At 34.2% G+C, this 18,351-nt stretch overlaps 2 protein-coding genes across 5 annotated transcripts in view; both read right to left on the bottom strand.

Moving 5' to 3' along the window:
- LOC143902823 (uncharacterized) overlaps nt 1–18,351 on the bottom strand; it is a 243,254-nt gene that overhangs the window by 161,214 nt on the left and 63,689 nt on the right. The window lies entirely within an intron of this gene.
- LOC143902825 (uncharacterized) lies at nt 115–6,430 on the bottom strand. Of its 2 annotated transcripts, XM_077416007.1 has the most exons (4): nt 3,254–6,430; nt 2,716–3,020; nt 2,338–2,525; nt 115–1,979 (listed from the first exon to the last, which is right to left on the bottom strand). In XM_077416007.1, exon 4 carries the CDS (start codon nt 1,898–1,900, stop codon nt 605–607), a length of 1,296 nt encoding a protein of 431 aa, XP_077272133.1. In that variant the 5' UTR covers nt 1,901–1,979; nt 2,338–2,525; nt 2,716–3,020; nt 3,254–6,430; the 3' UTR covers nt 115–604. The 2 variants fall into 2 exon arrangements, with proteins under 2 accessions (XP_077272133.1, XP_077272132.1); XM_077416006.1 differs by having other exon boundaries at nt 2,716–6,430.

The following is an 18,351-nucleotide window of genomic DNA, read 5'->3' as shown; positions in this document are numbered from 1 at the left end:
AATGTATACATTTAATCTAAAAAGTGTTATATATTAATTTAAAATGTTTACATAATTTCTTTGTGTGTATACTATGTGTGTATACTTTTATATATATATGAGAAAATTAATCTATATATATTATATGTGTGTTATATATATAACATACTATTATTATTAGTAAAATATTTCATATATTAGTATTTATATTTCATTATTTTGCATCATTAACAATTCATCTATTATTTATGTAATATTTTTTAATATTTTTTTTTAATTTCTTTCATTTTTTGCGCGCATTGTTAACATTGTACATCGTTAACAATAATTCTGCATAATTTTTATTGAAACTAACCCAGCAAATTGTCGCCAAGATGGCATCAAATTCCAAATTTAATGCCATCTTGGCGACAGGGCTGGGTAAAATGCTTTTCGAATTGCGTTTAAAATGTTAAATGTAAAATGCTTTAAAAAATATATTTAAAATGCAAAATGTAAAATGGGTTTATCGAATCCATTTTAAATGTAAAAATTGGTAAATAGATATTTTAAATAGTTTTCAAATGCAAAATGGTTTTTCTTAATATATGCACTTTATTTGGGTATATCCATACATTTTATAAATTTATTTATTAAGCCCGCTGTTTGATTTTAGCAGCAATTGTTTTTCAAAGGTGTCATCGTGCATGCTTCGACGATTGGGACGCATGATCATACCTCCGTAAGAAAATAAGCGTTCTACTGGCGCAGACGATGGGAGCACAGTATTATATTTTATAAAAACTTCTTTAATCGTAGGAAATGCATTAAGCGAGTCTAAACATGTATCTTCGCTTTGCAAATACTGCAGACATTGCAGTTCAATCGTATGTTTAACGGAGGTGTTTGCAACACTTTCATCCGACGATGATCCCCCTTTAAAGGCAAAAAAGCTTTCACTGTGTGTGGTTTCGGGTTCGGATACATTCGTCATCGTCAAATCATTTTGAGTTTTTGACACACGGTTTAGTAAAGATTCAGCTTCATTAACAAGCAATTCTTTAACATAATTTCTTTTATCTTTTGGTACCCAACGTAGCTTAAAGAACGGATGGCTAACTGCTGCTAAAATAGCATCGTTTATTTGATAGGAAAAGTCAAAGTAATTACTAAATCTTTTGTTTAAGCTTTCTAACAGTACGACTACTAATTTTGCGCAATATTTTAAATGCCCGAGTTGTAGCTTTTGCAACTTCTTTTGCGTTTGTAACAGAACTGGTAAAAGTTCGCCATAAAAACAATTTTTTTCGCCTTGTAGTCTATCTAAAGCTTCCGCGATTGGTTTGACGCATTCAATGTATTCTGCTAAGAATTCCAAGTCAGTGTCCTTGAATTTTGGCAAGTCAAGTGCATCGCAAACACTACCAAGAAATTGTGTGACTTCAATAAGGTCATTTAAGCAATCAAAGGTTGAGTTCCAACGAGTGACACAGGGTGATGATGAGGCCTTTCCTGTAATAGCAAAATATGTCTCAGCAGCTTTAGGAGATCGAGATGTTAAATTCCATATGGCAGAGCATTTTCCAAAGGCAGAATGATGGGAACGGGTATAACTCCCTCCACTGTTTCCAGATACGGATTTTGTTAATGCGGCTTTGATGTCCACTATAGCTATTAGACTTAGTGTATGACTCGCACAGCGCTGATGTACAGGTAGAACTATCTCAGATACGGAATCGGAGTCACCCGCAATTCTCTCAGTTATGTCTTGTACAACGAAATCATCGTCTGAATCATCATTGTCGTTTTTATCCAAATCGATTGTTTGACTGTTCTGACTGAACATCGAAAAGGCTTTTACCATGTTTGACGCATTGTCCGTTGTTACTTTTACAATTTTGTTTGCGTCAAGTTTAAATTCACAATGTATATCGTGAATCATTTCAGCAATCTTGTCATAAGAGTGCTTACCCTTAAACCTACGACAAGCCAAAGCCTTCCCTCTGAAAACTTGCGTTTATCTGTAAAAAAAACATACATTTAAATACAAAAAAAGATATTAACAAATTAATAAGAACTCGTTACACGAAAAAATTTTTACTCGTTTTTCTCTGAATCTAATCTTCAAAATCATAATCATATAAAATGATAAATATAATTTCTAATAACACTTCATCTTCAGTTAAAATTTGAATACGACAGATTGAAGTATTACCGTTACGTTACATATTATTGACAAATAACTGCCGATACAACAAATTTCATAAAACTTCATGAAAGAACCATTACTCCTAACATAACAAATCAAACGTAGCTTTCAGTTTGCATTATGCCATTATGCATATTATTATAGGCAAAGATAATAGGTATAAACTTTACCCAGTAAGCAGTTATCCCAAGAAAACTTCTTTTCGATGACGACCAAATATCAGCTGTAGTACATACGTACTTAGTTTGTCCCAAAGTATCTGTCAGGTGCTGTAGCATGGCTGTGTACTTGGTATCCACCCTTGATCGTAACGTCTTTCTTGTCATTACGGTGACAGAATTTGTCAGCTTATTGACACCTGAGAAATTAATTCATTAACACAATATTAATAAAAATATGACTATATGAGAATATGAGCAATATATACCTCAACAATATAAATTAGATTAATTTATTACTAAAAAGTAAACAAATAAATAAATTAATAAATGCAGAATGCATTAATAAATAAAAATAAGTATGAATAATTTGATTAAGTGTTACATTACCACATATAAGGTTTTTAAACGCCTGATGTTCTACGATATCCATTGGAGACATTGTTTCCACAACGAAGGAAGTGATGAGGTCATCTGCAACTTTTTGACTATTGCGAGAAAATGCGCTGCTCACGCTCAAAACCTAGCTGCCGCTGTTTCTTCTGCGTTGTAGTAATGCCACTAGTGTCAGGTTCTCCAGGTTGTACATTATTATCAATATTATCGACGTTATAAGGGCTATAAGGCCTTTTTCGTGGATTCTTGGACTGCTTATTTTTATATTCCTTATATTCTTGTATAGAATGACCTTTCGTCTGCATACAAAGGAAAAACTATACTTTTACTGTTTAATGTTTTACAGTTTTACTTAATAGATCCACAAATTTGAAATTTTAATCATTAATAAATATACATACTATATGCTTTGTATTAGATTAATATAAAATTCTATTTTTAAATATACATATAATGTTAATAATATTATATATTTATATTATATTAATGAAAATATATGATGCTAAATATAAAATAATGCAAAAATGCTTACCTTCAAGTGGTTCAAAAAATTCGTGGTTGAACTAATTCGACCTTTTATTCTGTGCTTACATATTGTATGTACATTCTCCTTGTACGTTTTCGGATTCGATCCGAATTATCTTGAAAAATGTCCCATCTAATATTAGAGGTATTGTTTTATTATTTAAATTAACGTTAATGTCATTTGCATTTTCGTTTTCTCCGATGTCATTATCCTCTTGATTGCTTGTCATTTTCAACAATTTTAACTGCAAAACTGTGGACACACCACACTGTCCACACGTCCACACTACTACACTGACTACACAGCCGATGCTGATCGTGCCGATACCCGATACAAAGAGATTATTATAAGATTAATTGATTAATAATAATAAATTATGTATATCCACGGAGATTTCCAGCACGTCGTCACTCGTCAGAGATAAGAGTTTGAGAGCGAGGCGCCAGGCGCCAGGTCAGGTTATAAGTTATAAGCGAATCTTTTGTTTGGCTGGGGTGAACGTCGGTAACGTCACGTGACCTGTTGCCGCTTGAGGCGCCTGGCGCCTCTCTCTCCTAGGCTGCGTTCCACTTATCGGCCATACTAACGCATGGAACGACACTAGGAAAAATTTGTGAGCGTTTAGAAAAACCATTTTACAAATGGTTAAATACTTAAATGTATGGACATTTCCATTTAAAATGTAAAATAAAAATAGTTTTCTAAAAAATTATTTAAAATAAAAAATGCAAAATGCCATTTCTATTTTAAATACATATTTAAAATGGAACCATTTCAAATGTTACCCAGCCCTGCTTGGCGACAATTTGCTATCAAAGGTGTATTCTGTGTTTGCTGGAAACAGACATGGTTGTATCTCGCGCCAACTGCGTTAAACTAACCTCAATATGGGCTAACGAGTAGAAAAGAAAGAGATGACGAAAAGAGAAGTGAGACATATACTGCTTTATTTTGCGCATGCGCACTCCATTTTGGCCAACACTAACATCAAAGGTGCCGACCGAAAGTTGCGCTACTGTATATACTGTGGTACGGTACAATTTATATCATCAGTTGTATCGCACGCTTATAATAAAGTGGCACACAATTTCGAATTGAATCGATTTATGGTTTTATAACATTTTACATCCCTTCATAATTTTTAATTATATCTGAGCAGATCTGGATACATTTGGTAAATAATTATATCTGGCAGATCAAAATATATCTGGTCAGATCTGGTTATATCTGTACAGATTTGACCAGATAGAAACAATTTGCAAATCAAATTATCTGACCAGATCTGATCATATCTCGGCAGATCTAATTTTTTTCCGAATATGTATAATATATTCTGTGTATGTATATATATATATTATGCTCAAAGACTGAAAATGCTCGATCACTGAGCGAAAAAATCATCCACAACGCGTTGTGGACGATGCTGATCGTCCGAATATTGAAATGAGATATTTTTTCGGTGTGTGTACGTTTTTATTGTCTATAACGCGATGTGTGCATTTGTGAAACGTCCACAACGCGTTCTGGATAACTTGAAATGCTCACAAAATGAATAACTTACTTGAGGATTTATAAGAATACGTAACCTACTTATTTTTTTACTTGAAAGTACACATGTAGGCGGGGGAAGGTCTTCGCCGCAGGCGGACATGTGCATGTACTTTCAAGTAAAAGAAAATAGGTTATATATTCTTCGGACTCCCCCCGATTATCACTCGAAGTCACAACAAAGATTTTTATCAAGAGAGCCACAAAAAAATATCAAAATTCGGAAAAAAAAACCCTCTATTCTGAATGATTATCCCTCAACACGAATTTTTCTTTGTGGCCTTTTTAAATATGCCAAAACGCGTTATGAGCGTTTTTGAAAAAGCTACGATACGTATTTCACGTTGTGGCTGAATCTGAGAAGTCACAACGCGTTGTGGTCGGTTTTTTCGTTCAATGAGCGTAACAATAACATTAAAAAAAGACAATCAACTTTACTCAAGCAGAGCAGTAAAGCAAACTGACAAGAATGACATACATGACTGATCGCTTTGTGAGCATTTCAAGTTATCCAAAACGCGTCGTGGACGTTTCTTAAATGCACACATTGCGTTGTGGACAATAAAAACGTCCACAATTAAGCTAAAAAAATATTTCATTTCGGTATTTGGACGATCAGCGTTGTCCATAACAAGTTGTGGATGTTTTTTTCGTTCAATGAGCGTTTTCGGTCTTTGAGCGTAACATATACAAGCTATTCGATTAATGTAATAATAATCCAGTGGTACTACAGCTCGGGGAAAGCCTTGACCTGCATTACTATAGTAATGCGTTCATGACAGGTTTGTTTCATTAGATGGGTTGTCAGCCCTACGCTAACTAGAAGTCACCACCACGCTTATCGAGCGAGTTGGTGACTTTTTTCCTGAGGTACCTCATAGCGGTCGGCTATGAGTGGACCAACTGCTTAACGTCTCTTTCCGAAAGACGGAGCCCAGTTTTCCCATCTAAAGGTTACCTCTATCCGTCAGATAGGGAGTACGGCATTTTTACTGAGAAAAATTCTCAGTAGCCCAGCGGGATTTGAACCCGGGTTCTCCGGATTACGAATCTGGCGCTCTACTCACTAGACCAGCCGTCACCCTATTCGATTAATGTATGTTATAAAAAAATGTTTATAAGATACCTTGATTATGAGATACCACATCTATTTCGTGTGATTGCCGGAAGTCTATGGGCAGAATTGAAAAATGTAGTAGGTTATTTTGAAAAAAAATTTAATAAGCTTTAAGATGTTGAAATAAAATTTAATTTAAATAATTTTTCTGAAAATTAGAAAAATGTAAAAAATGAGCTTTATGCAAAATCAAAAAAGTATGCTTCTAATATGAGATACCAAGACCCCAAGAAATCGCTAATAAAATGCAAAATACATCAGTATTGCAATTAGAAAACTTTATTTAATGTTTCTAAAATACAAATGTAATGGAGAAGCTTATTTACAATAATCGCAAACTCATTTATACCCAATATTTTCAACTTCCTGATTTTCAATCATACCCTTCCACTCTTCTGCCTTAAATCACTGTCCCCACACAGCATGAAATATTTTTTGTGAATCATTTTGTGAAATATTTTAATAAAATAATTCAAAAATATTTCGTAAATATTTGTAAAACATTTTAAAATATTCTATTAAAATATTTCACAAAAATTTTTTTAAAAAATTACACATATTGTAAAAAATATTTTTATTAGACCGGTATTTCATAAAAAATTTGAAAACATTTTAAATGTTTTATGAAATATTTTTGAAAATGTACGGAAAATCTTTTACAAAATATTTCTGCAATACATGACAAATATTTTACACTTTTTTTATCAATTATGAAATCTTTCGTAAAATAATTTAGAAATATTTCAAAAATTCTCCATAAAACATTTCTAGCAATACATCGAAAATCTTTTTTGAAATTTTACAACAAATATTTTAGAAATCTTTGAGTAATATTTGTGCATTTTGAACAAGTAAATAAAAAAATTACTCATTTTTCATGTTTCTATATTCATTTGTATATTTATTATTTAGTTACGTTGTGTGAATAAATTAATTGATTAAAATTATATCTCTTTATTTAGCTCGGGTACTGTTGGCCCATTTACTACATTATTGTTATTATTAATATTCATTATATATCAAAATTTTTGTTACATTTAATATTTAGTAGTTATATATCATTACAAAATTTTTGAACACTATAAAGATGTATTGTATACATTATACAAGTATAAGCAAGAAGGAAGTGTCAGAGTCAGAGGACATCCACTAGGCGCTCATCAGTGTCAAGCTACGTTGGTGCAGTTACTACTTGGATAGGGTGACCGGCTAAGAGAGCGGATTTTTTTCGGACGCGCGGCTGTATGTATGTGTTGTCAGTGTTGGCACTTATATTTCAGTATAATGTTGTAACTTGTTTGCAATCTCTGACATATTTTATGAAAAACTTGAAATATTTTCAAAAAATTTTGAAAACATTTCAGAAATAATTCAAAACTCTGTAATTCAGACATATTTATATTTCAGAAATATTTCATGACATATTTCTGAAGTATTTCAAATTTTGCAATAATATTTCTAAAATATTTCAGAAAAATTTTATGCTGTGTGGGTCAGCACACTTTTATAATTTCGTATGAACCTTCCTTTAACTTTAACATAGTATTTTCCCTCTTTTTATTACTGTACAATAACCTGCATACTTCAGCAACGATCGTCACTCGAGCATAGGCTATCTCATATTAAGACTAAAAAATTTTTTAAATTTTCATTTTTATATAAAAAATAAAAAATTAAAATAAAATAAATTTTATTTTGTTATTATTCTAAAGTGCTCTTCAAACCATTCAACTTTTGCTTAAACAATTTTTTTCTATCTAATTGTTTCGGAGATATTCGGCTCGAATCGAAAGAAGAAAGTTGATTTTTTTCAAAGGGGTGTTTCATCTCCCAAACACGCGTATGGGCACGTATAAAAAAAATACGTGTCCCTTATTTTCATCTAGAGAACAACATACTAAAAGCTCTTTAAAATCGGAGGAAGACACTTCCGTGGTCTTCTTTGTTAGTCGAAAAATCCTTAACAATTTTTGGATATCTTTAATATTAAATGAGGTAATATTGCAAGTTAAAGTTTTAACAATTTCTCAAATAAAGCGGTTACACGCTGCGCGCTTTGTAGTTTGATAAAGGACAGAATCCTAGATTTCCTTGCCCCATGCTTATAAGTATTTGTGTACTTTGTTTCAATAAAATAATAATGCAAATATAACAAAATTTATTCTATATATCAGAGTTTATTAACATATTTTGAGCAGTGTTCTTTTGACTTTGTAGCTGTACATCAATATTCAGTCTTGAGATTTCGAAGCAAAATCTTTTTTATTTGCGGAATATGCAGACATGTACCTCATTTATGGATGTTTAATTTGAGAAATTATTCAAACTTGAACTTGCACACACACACACACACACGCACACGCACACGCACACGCACACGCACACGCACACGCACACGCACACGCACACGCACACGCACACGCACACGCACACGCACACGCACACGCGCACGCGCACGCGCACGCGCACGCGCACGCGCACGCGCACGCGCACGCGCACGCACACGCACACGCACACGCACACGCACACGCACACGCACACGCACACGCACACGCACACGCACACGCACACGCACACGCACACACACACACACACAATATCTTGCTAATATTAAAGAAATAAAAAAACTATAAACGACTTTTCGACTAATTGTGAGTCTTTTTTATGTAAAATATGAAAATTTTCAAGAGACACGCGTGTCTCGCGCCAAGTACACGCGAAGCGAGACCGCACTGTGACTTTTTTACGCGAACGCACGAGTTGCGAGTACCCGAGATTTTGAGATCTCAATAACCGCTCAACCGATCAAGTTCTAAGTAGACCCAATCGATAGCTTGGGTTTGAATTATACATATAATAAGTGTTTTTATTTTTCCGCTACGTGTTAAAATATACATCAATCGAATACGACACGGATCATCTAAACACCGTAAAAAATACGGCCTGCGCAGTTGGACACCAAAATGCGCGACCTGTGCAGATAGACACGAAAATGCGCGACCTGTGCATATAGACACGAAAATGCGCGGCCTGTGCAGTTGCCGATCATTGGTACATGTGTACTAGGTGACGCTGCATGGTCAATGTAAATGAACCTAAGAGTGTTGGCGGGAGGGGCTTTGCCCCCTGCACCCCTCCATGCACGCGCATTTCGGTGTCCAACTGCACAAATCGCGCATTTTCGTGTCCATCTACACAGGCCACGCATTTTGATATCCAACTGCACAAGTCGCGCATTTTCGTGTCCATCTGCACAGGCCACGCATTTTGGTGTCCAACTGCACAGATCGCGCATTTTAGTGTTTAACTGCACAGGCCATATTTTTTACGGTGTCCAGATGATCCGCGTCCAAATAAACGGTGTCCAAATGCACCGTGTCCAAATGAACGCTGTCCAAATGCACCGTGTCCAAATGAACGATGTCCAAATAAACCGTGTCCAAATAAACGGTGTCCAATTGATCGTGTCCAAATGTACCGTGTCCAAGTGCACCTCTCCCGTTTAACAGAAGGACAGGTATGGGTGATTATAAACAGAAATTGGAAGAAAAGAAAGAGATTGAATAACAGAATAGAAATAGAGGAGTGGAGAGACTATTTTATAAACCTGCTGGGAGATGTGGAGGTAAGAGTAATTAGAAGGATAAAGAAAAGAAGAGAAAGAGATGGAGAGGAAAATTTAAAAAGAGAGAAGATAGAAAGGATAATTCGATGAATGAAGTATAAGAAAGCAGCAAGTATAGACGGGATTGCCAATGAATTGTGGAAATATGGCGGAGAGCAGATAAAGAATTACGTATGGGGTTACTGCAATAAAATATGGAAAAGAAAAGTGTTGCTGAGAGTGTGAAAAAAAGGTATAGTGGTCCCAATAGTCCAAAAGGGTGAGAGGGAGGCTGTGGAGGAGTATAGAGATAGTAACGCTGATGCCGACCTTAAGCAAGTATAACGACGGAGAGGTTAAAAAAAAAAGAGACGGAAAAGGATTATACCACACAACCAAACGGGCTTCAGAGAAGGGATAAGAACTATAGACAATATATATATTTTAAACTACATAATAAATAGACAATTGAAAAAAGTATGGAAAAAAAGGGAAAATTGATAGTTTTATTTGACTTAATAAGATTCTGGAGTGACGGCTGCAATTAACGATATCTTTAGTTCAATCAATTTCCTTCAAATTAAATATTCTTTATAGAACTCTGAAAACTCATTTACATGTTTAAAGTACGCATAGAAATTATATGCGAGATGGTAAATTTAAGACTAATACTACGTTTACGCGAGCGTTACTTCTGTAGTAACTTACGATAATTCCTTCGCGTAAACGGGATTTTCCTTCGCGTAAACGAGATTTTGTAGTAACTTGCGATATTTTACTCCGCGTAAACGAGTAATATAACGTAAGTTACTACAGAAGTAACGCTCGCGTAAACGTAGTATAAGAACTTAAGAAGATTATATTTAATACTACTTGGTGTTGCACCTTTTGTAGCTAGAACTGTCACTTCAAAGAAACGTTAGCTTAATATACAAATTACATTTAACTTACGTGTAAAAAAAGTTTCTCGCACTTCGGACTAGATCAAAGAACAGCGTTACATCATTGAAGTTAAGATTAAAAGCCTAATAAAAGAAAGATATTTACTTCAACAGATTTTGGCTGCGATCCATTTGACGCTACAAATGCTTTGAAACGTTCTTTTTCTCCTTCTTTCTTCATTGAAAGAAAGACCGCAGCCTTTATGTATGTACACACACCGCAGTGTACATGGTGTTGCAATCTGACAAAAACAGTGCCAAGTACACGCGGAGCGAGACCGACCGTGACTCTTTTATGCGACACGACGTGTTGCGAGTACCCGAGATGTTGAGATCTCGATAACGAGTGAATGGATCAAGTTCTAAGTAGGCTTGATCGATAGCTTGGGGTCCAATTAGGGGGCGGTTTCTCTTATAATATTCCGCTACTAGAAGGTTCCGCTACTACTGCCCTACGAGCGGAGATATTGCGACGCAAAGTCCAAATGTGAAAATGTTTTATTAAGATACTTCTACTTCTAACGCCGACGTCTTATGACATATATATAATCAAAAACGTCACTTTCACTTTTTCGACGCTGGCGGCGCAGGTATCGCCAGTTTCGATATCGCGCGCGTATTTCGATCGATCTAGTAGGTAAATTAAATTAGGTCGATAGACTTATCGGTCAGGAGGAAGATTTTTATTTAGGTAAATTAGGTATATATAATATATATTGAGTCAATTGCTTCATGTTTATCTGGAGAGATTTTGTATCCTTACATCGTATTACCACCGCTGCCGGAAAAGAAGGTTCTCTACGCTTGGCAGAAAGTGCCGCTAGGGAATTTTTAAGTCGATTCTTATGAATCAAGCTTGAATTCGATGTCTAGGTATCCCAGGTTGCCGATGACGAGGTCCAGATAGTGCGCTTCATAGTTTTCGGTGTCCAGGTGTAATATAATACGTTGAATTCGATGTCTACTACTATACGTTTACGCGAGCGTTACTTCTGTAGTAACTTACGATATATTACTCGTTTACGCGGAGTAAATTATCGTAAGTTACTACAAAATCCCGTTTACGCAAAGGAAAATCCCGTTTACCCGAAGGAATTATCGTAAGTTACTACAGAAGTAACGTTCGCGTAAACGTAGTATACGTGTCCCAGGTTGCCGATGACAAGGTCCACATAGTGCGCCCCGTAGTTTTCGGTGTCTACGTGTATTAATACTTTGAATTCGATGTCCACGTGGCCCAGGTTGCCGATGACGGGATCCAGATAGTGAGCTTCATAGTTTTCGGTGTCCAGGTGTAATCGTACGTTGAATTCGATGTCCACGTGTCCCAGGTTGCCGATGACGGAATCCAGATAGTGCGCTTTATAGTTTTCGGTGTCCAGGTATAATCGTACGTTGAATTCGATGTCTAGGTGTCCCAGGTTGCCGATGACGAGGTCCACATAGTGCGCTCCGTAATTTTCGGTATCTACGTGTATTAATACCTTGAATTTGATGTCTAGGTGTCCCAGGTTGCCGATGACGAGGTCCACATAGTGCGCTCCGTAGTTTTCGGTGTCTACGTGTATTAATGCCTTGAATTTGATGTCCACGTGTCCCAGGTTCCGGATGACGGGATCCAGATAGTGCGCTTCATAGTTTTCGGTGTCCAGGTGTAATCGTACGTTGAATTCGATGTCTGGGTGTCTTAGGTTGCCGATGACGAGGTCCACATAGTGCGCTCCGTAGTTTTCGGTGTCTACTTGTATTAATATCTTGAATTCAATGTCTAGGTGTCCCAGGTTGCCGATGACGAGGTCCACATAATGCGCTCCGTAGTTTTCGGTGTCTACGTGTATTAATACTTTGAAATTGATGTCTAGGTGTCTCAGGTTGCTGATGACGAGGTCCAGATAGCGCGTTCTGTAGTTTTCGGTGTCTACGAGTATTAATACCTTGAATTCGATGTCTAGGTGTCCCAGGTTGCCGATGACGAGGTTCACATAGTGCGCTTCGTAGTTTTTGGTGTTTAAGTGTATTAATAACTTTAAATCTGAATGTAGGACACGTAAATATCGAATTCGAGGTATTAATACACGTAGACACCAAAAACTACGGAGCGCATTATGTGCACCTCGTCATCGGCAACGTGGGACACTTAGACATCGAATTCAACGTATTATTACACCTGGACACCGAAAACTATGGAGCGCACTATCTGGAACCCGCCATCGGCAACTTGGACACGTGGACATCGAATTCAAGCTTGATTCATAAGAATCGACTTAAAAATTCCCTAGCGGCAGAATTAAAATTATCTCATGTCATAATAAAAATTCGCTGAATTAAAATTATGTCTAAACATAATAAAAATTGGACGAATAATAGTAACCTTTTGAAAATAGAAGTTTTAAGTTTTAAGCTTAAAATTTAAATTTTATTCATTTTTAACAAAGTTACAGCTGCTTGAATTCTGCCTATTTTTAAAGATAAATTTAGTGTTCCTTCAATTTTTTTGAAAAATGTATAATTTACTTTTACTTAAATATTATTAATTTTTATGTATTTGTTGTTATTGCTAATTTTGTGAATAATTGAAAAATAAAAAATAAAAATGTTTTGCAGATCCTTGCTCAACACTACAAAATAGGTGATGCAGTACAAAATTACCTTTTTCAAAAAAGGTAAAAAAAAGTGCCAAGTACACGCAATGTATTTTGTAAATTCAAAAATCTAACCTAAGTGGTAGCTTTATATCTTTTTCACAAAATTATATTATCTAACTTAACTCAAGTGACATATGTATTTCAAAAAAAAGATGTGAAATCTTTATTTTCTTCTTCACAAAATTATATTACCTAACTTAACTCAAGTGACATGTATTTAAAAAAAAAGATGTGAAATCTTTAAATTAAATTGCGCCAATTGTAAAGAGAATATGTATATTACTCTTTGAAAGATAATTTTTTAAAGATAAATTTTTCTTGTAAAAAAAACTTGGCGCTGCTTTTTTACTCCTGTCGCATTCTTCCCTAAATTATGTTTATTGTTTTTTTATTCAATCAAAAATCTTAGTACTAATGTTTAAATTTTAATGTTTAAATTTCAAAGTCGTGCAGCGCCAAGTTTTTTTACAAGAAAAATTTATTTATTTTGTTTTAATTAAATATTTTTATTTTGTACTGTTACTTCTTTAATTCTTTGTAATTAAAATAATTTTTTGTAATATTAAAAATTTGTTAAAGAGAATTAAGAAGCTATTATCACTTGGGTTTAGAATAGGAAAACCCTTGAATAGGAATACGAAGATACCACTTGGGTTTTATTTTTTTAAAGTAGTTGCATAACAATTATCTTTCAAAGCAATATACATATTCTCTTTACAATTAGCGCAATTTAATTTAAAGATTTCACATCTTTTTTGAAAAACATGTCACTTGAGTTAAGTTAGGTAATATAATTTTGTGAAGAAGAAAATAAAGATTTTACATCTTTTTTTTGAAATACATATGTCACTTGAGTTAAGTTAGATAATATAATTTTGTGAAAAAGATATAAAGCTACCACTAGATTAAATTTTTAGATTTACAAAATACATTGTGTACTTGGCACTTTTTTTTACCTTTTTTGAAAAGGGTAATTTTGTACTGATCTCGTTAGACAAGAACAGATGTAGGCCGGTAACATAGAAAATGGGATTAAAATGTCAAAATTATCGACATTTTTAATTCCGCTTAGATGAAGCTTTCCCATATCGGAGTTCGGTCGTCACTCTAAGATCCTGGAATGAAAGAAGGAGAGATAAGGGAAGAGTTGATACAAACGGTAGAGGAGATTTTTAGAGAGACAAAAAGTAGGGTGAAGGTGGGAGAAAGCACAAAGGAGGAATTCTAGACAGTAAAGGGACTTAGGCATGGATGTCCTTTAAGTTCACTTTTCAGTATTTTGATAATAGACTTACAAGGAAAGGTACAGAGGTGTCCCACTCCGATCTTGATGAGCTTTATATATGTGGTTGTGTAGACAAAAATAAGAGATACGTCTTTTTTTATACGTGCCCATACGCATGTTTAGAGAGCGAACACCCCTTCGGAAAAAAATCGATTTTTCTCTTTTGGGCCGAATATCTCCGAAACTATAAGAGATAGAAAAGTTTTCAAAAATGTAAATTAAATAGCTTTAAAAGTATTTTGAAATAATAACAAAATATTTTTTTAATTTCTTTTATTTTTTAACATACCCCCGCCACCAATACATTTTTTTCAAAATTTTAAAATTTTTTGATCACCAAATAATAGGTTTTTTTTACGAATTCAACCATGTATGAGAAAGTTATGTTACAATAAACCATTTTTGAGTAATAATTATAAACGCCTCTATACACACTTTATCCGTGTCCGCCTGCCTATGCGCTCGATTCTTCATGCAACGCGTTCTGTTTGCATCTTTGCGTACTTACACCTAATATAGAAGATGACTAAAGCTGGATTTTCACGTTTGTATGGTACAAACGTCGTCACGTGATCCGTTTTGTCGCTCGAACGGTCGGTTTCAGTGGCTCGTGAAAATCCAGCTTTAGTCATCATCTATAAAAAAATGTATTGGTGGCGGAGGTATGTTAAAAAATAAAAAATAAAATTATTTTGTTATTACTTCAAAGTACTTTTAAAGCTATTTAATTTACATTTTTGAAAACTTTTCTATCTCTTATAGTTTCGGAGATATTCGGCCCAAAAGTGCAGATGCAGAAGGAGGAAAGGTGGAGGGAATAAAAGAAGCAAGATTTAACAGATGATATAGAATGGTAAAGAGGGAGGGTGTGCCGGGATATTTAAAAAAAAATTGGGGGAAAGTAGGTGGCGGAGAGCAGCGAGGTACAAGTTGGGGAATAAGCTGAGGGGAGAGAGATATTGGGAGGAGGAAAAGAAAAAATGTAGGGTATGTGGGAGAGGTGAAGAGATATGGGAACATTCGGGAAGAGTGTATGGATTGGGGGTGCGGGAATACGTGGCAAGAAATAAGAGAGGTGTTGAGGGAGGAGGGAGAAGAAGGGGGAAATGGATAAGGAAGTTAGAAAAGATAAGGGAGATGAGAGGGGAGAGGGAAGGAAGAGAAGGGAAGGAAAGAGAGAAGGGAGAGAGAGAAAGAGAAAGAGGGGAAGAATTCACCTTGGTAATCAAAGAGATAATAGACATGTTAATAATTTCGTAAATAATAAGTTATTGTATGTAATTTCTTTCATTTTTCGAAGATTTTAATTATAATTATTAAAAATGTATTTATATCTTTGCAAGAGATATGAAATCAATTTAAATACAAATTTTATTTGTATAAAGTCATTTAAAAGTCATATTATATACCGTTAAATTTTTCTTAATGTAGTATTATTAAAAATAGCAATATTAATATCGTTTTAAATGTTTTGTGTGATAATGTAAAGAAGCTAAATAACGCGTGCCTGTAGTGTTCTAATCCATTTCTAAAAAGGGCATGTTAGCGAAAAAGTAGGACTTAGGGCGCTCATGGTGGCCGAAATTTGCATTATTTGCTGGAGTGACAGTTATTATTTTCCAGTAATCTAGCTAGTACATCGTAATGAAAAAGTTACGAAAAAAAAACTTAAATTGTTGCGTGCATTCGTGTAAATATGTATTTCACAGAAGATATTAAATTTTATTCATTTCTAAAAGCATTGACAGACTTTTGCGGTTAGGTTAGGTACGCAGACGTTTGCGGTACCATACAGCACCTTATTAAATGGCTTATATTTACATTGCGCAATTCTTCAACGCGAACTATATGCGATATTGCTACGGCTTTTCCTTTTAATGTTGCACTTGGATTAAATTCAATGTCATGAGATAGGCCCGAATCCCGTTTGTATGATAAGGCTCATTGCAAAAAGTCAGAGAAAATTAACTTATATTTAAAACAAATATAGCGAAAATCTATTTCAACTGATTTGTATATAACATAACAATTTTTTCATCAGTAAAATTAAGATTCAAGTTATTTAACGACAGTTTACGTAGCTCGAATATTAACAATCATTGACAGCTATTCCAGCAAAATGTGCGATATTTCACCAATCGTGGCAGCACTAGTCTCTCTGCACACAGCGAATAGTAAAGCCCCTTGCACAATAGGCGATAGCGATAGCGATAGCGACAGCGACAAGGTTGCCGACAAAACTCTTTGTCGGCAACTTTGTCGCTGTCGCTATCGCTATCGCTATCGCCTATTGTGCAAGGGGCTTAACAGTATAATATTAAAGCCATGGTGTAAGTAACAAGGTGTGCTACGGCGCAGGCATTTTTACTGACCAATAAGAGAACGTGACAAGTTCCGCCATCTTGTATAATTCAAATAGATATTAAAACGAAGATTCGGGCAAGAAAGGGTTTTAATGAAAAATTTTTTGTGTGTAACTATAATTACGGTGATTATATTAAGAAAGAATAATAATAAATACAAACACACATATAAATAAAAAAATATAACAGATACATAAACACGTATAAGAAACAATAAATACATAATAAACGTATAAAAGATATAGTAAAAATTCATTAAATGTAGTCAAAACCCACAGTGTTAAGTTCGGCAAATGCTTAGTTTCCGAGAAAAAAATTTTAATTTTTCGACAAAATTAACGTCTTTCATGTTCTTGTAATAAAAAAAAAATATATCTCACTCTATGAATTGAGAATAACATTAGAAAATTAAGTGTACAAATTATAAATTTGAACATTACTTTCTCACAATTTTCAAGTATGCAAATTATAAATTTGCACGTTGCTTAATCAACATTTTATTTCGCTCATAAACTTCCTCTTATGAGAAAGCCTCTTTTGATGTATAATTATTAATAGATATTTATTAATTTGGCTTCCTCATAAAGGAACCTTTATGAGCGAAATAAAATATTGATTAAGCAACGTGCAAATATAATTTGCATACTTGAAAGTTGTGAGAAAATAATGTTCAAATTTATAATATGTACACTTAAAAATTATAAGGAAGCAATGTGCAAGTTTCTACTTGCACTCTTAAAAAACTATGAGGAAGCAATGTGCAAGTTTCTACTTGCACACTTTTTTTTATTGTGATAATCTTTATTGCGACTAATATTTGTTATAATATTACAATAGTTTTTCATTTTTACTTTAAAATAATTTTTTAAATATATATAAAAATTGCTTTTATTAATAAAATTAGAAAATGTTTCCTTAATTGGCTTAATTGTCTGGATTTTCTCAATATTTGAGATATTGGTCTATTTTTAATTCTATTAGGTATATTCTTCAGTCTTTTCTACCCCTATTTTATATATAATTCTTTAAAATTTGGTTGATTAGACCAAACTTTATAAGGCTTCTATGTATGTACGGATTCTCCGAAATTTCAAACGTCTGTAACTCAAGAACTGATTAACCAAATCTTAAAAAATTATATATGAATAAGGGGTAGAAAAGACTGAAGAATATAATAGAATTAAAAATAGACCCATATCTCAAATATTGAGAAAATTACAACGTAAAACACATTTTTCTGAAAAATGAAAACCCCCCTAACATCCATAACATTTGATGGATTTTAAGAAAATTAGAGGAAAACATATTTTTTATGGTACTTTATTTGTGTGCAAAATTTCAGCCCGGTATCTAATCAATTGTAGAAGTAGATGCATGTATGTACAAAAATCCGTACACACACACACACACACTTTCGGACATTTTCTACTAATGTGATTTCTCGCCATTTTGGAACATTCTAAACTTATTTCCATCAAAATCTCGAAAAAAAATTTTCCACCATCACAAAGCTTCCTCTGTGAGGAAGCAATAACCAATTGTGTGGATCGAAAAGTGCATGCGTGGGTGCAGTCGGCCCCTGCGAGGGGCTTCACTACCAT

Source organism: Temnothorax americanus, unplaced genomic scaffold (assembly GCF_048541705.1).
Source record: "Temnothorax americanus isolate GAGA-0224 unplaced genomic scaffold, ASM4854170v1 Scaffold40, whole genome shotgun sequence".
NCBI lineage: Eukaryota > Metazoa > Arthropoda > Insecta > Hymenoptera > Formicidae > Temnothorax > Temnothorax americanus.
This window is presented reverse-complemented; position numbering and strand designations above follow the sequence as displayed.

Excerpts from the sequence above, each read along its gene's own strand:
- LOC143902825 (XM_077416006.1), bottom strand. The coding sequence starts at position 1,900 with ATGATTCACGATATACATTGTGAATTTAAACTTGACGCAAACAAAATT.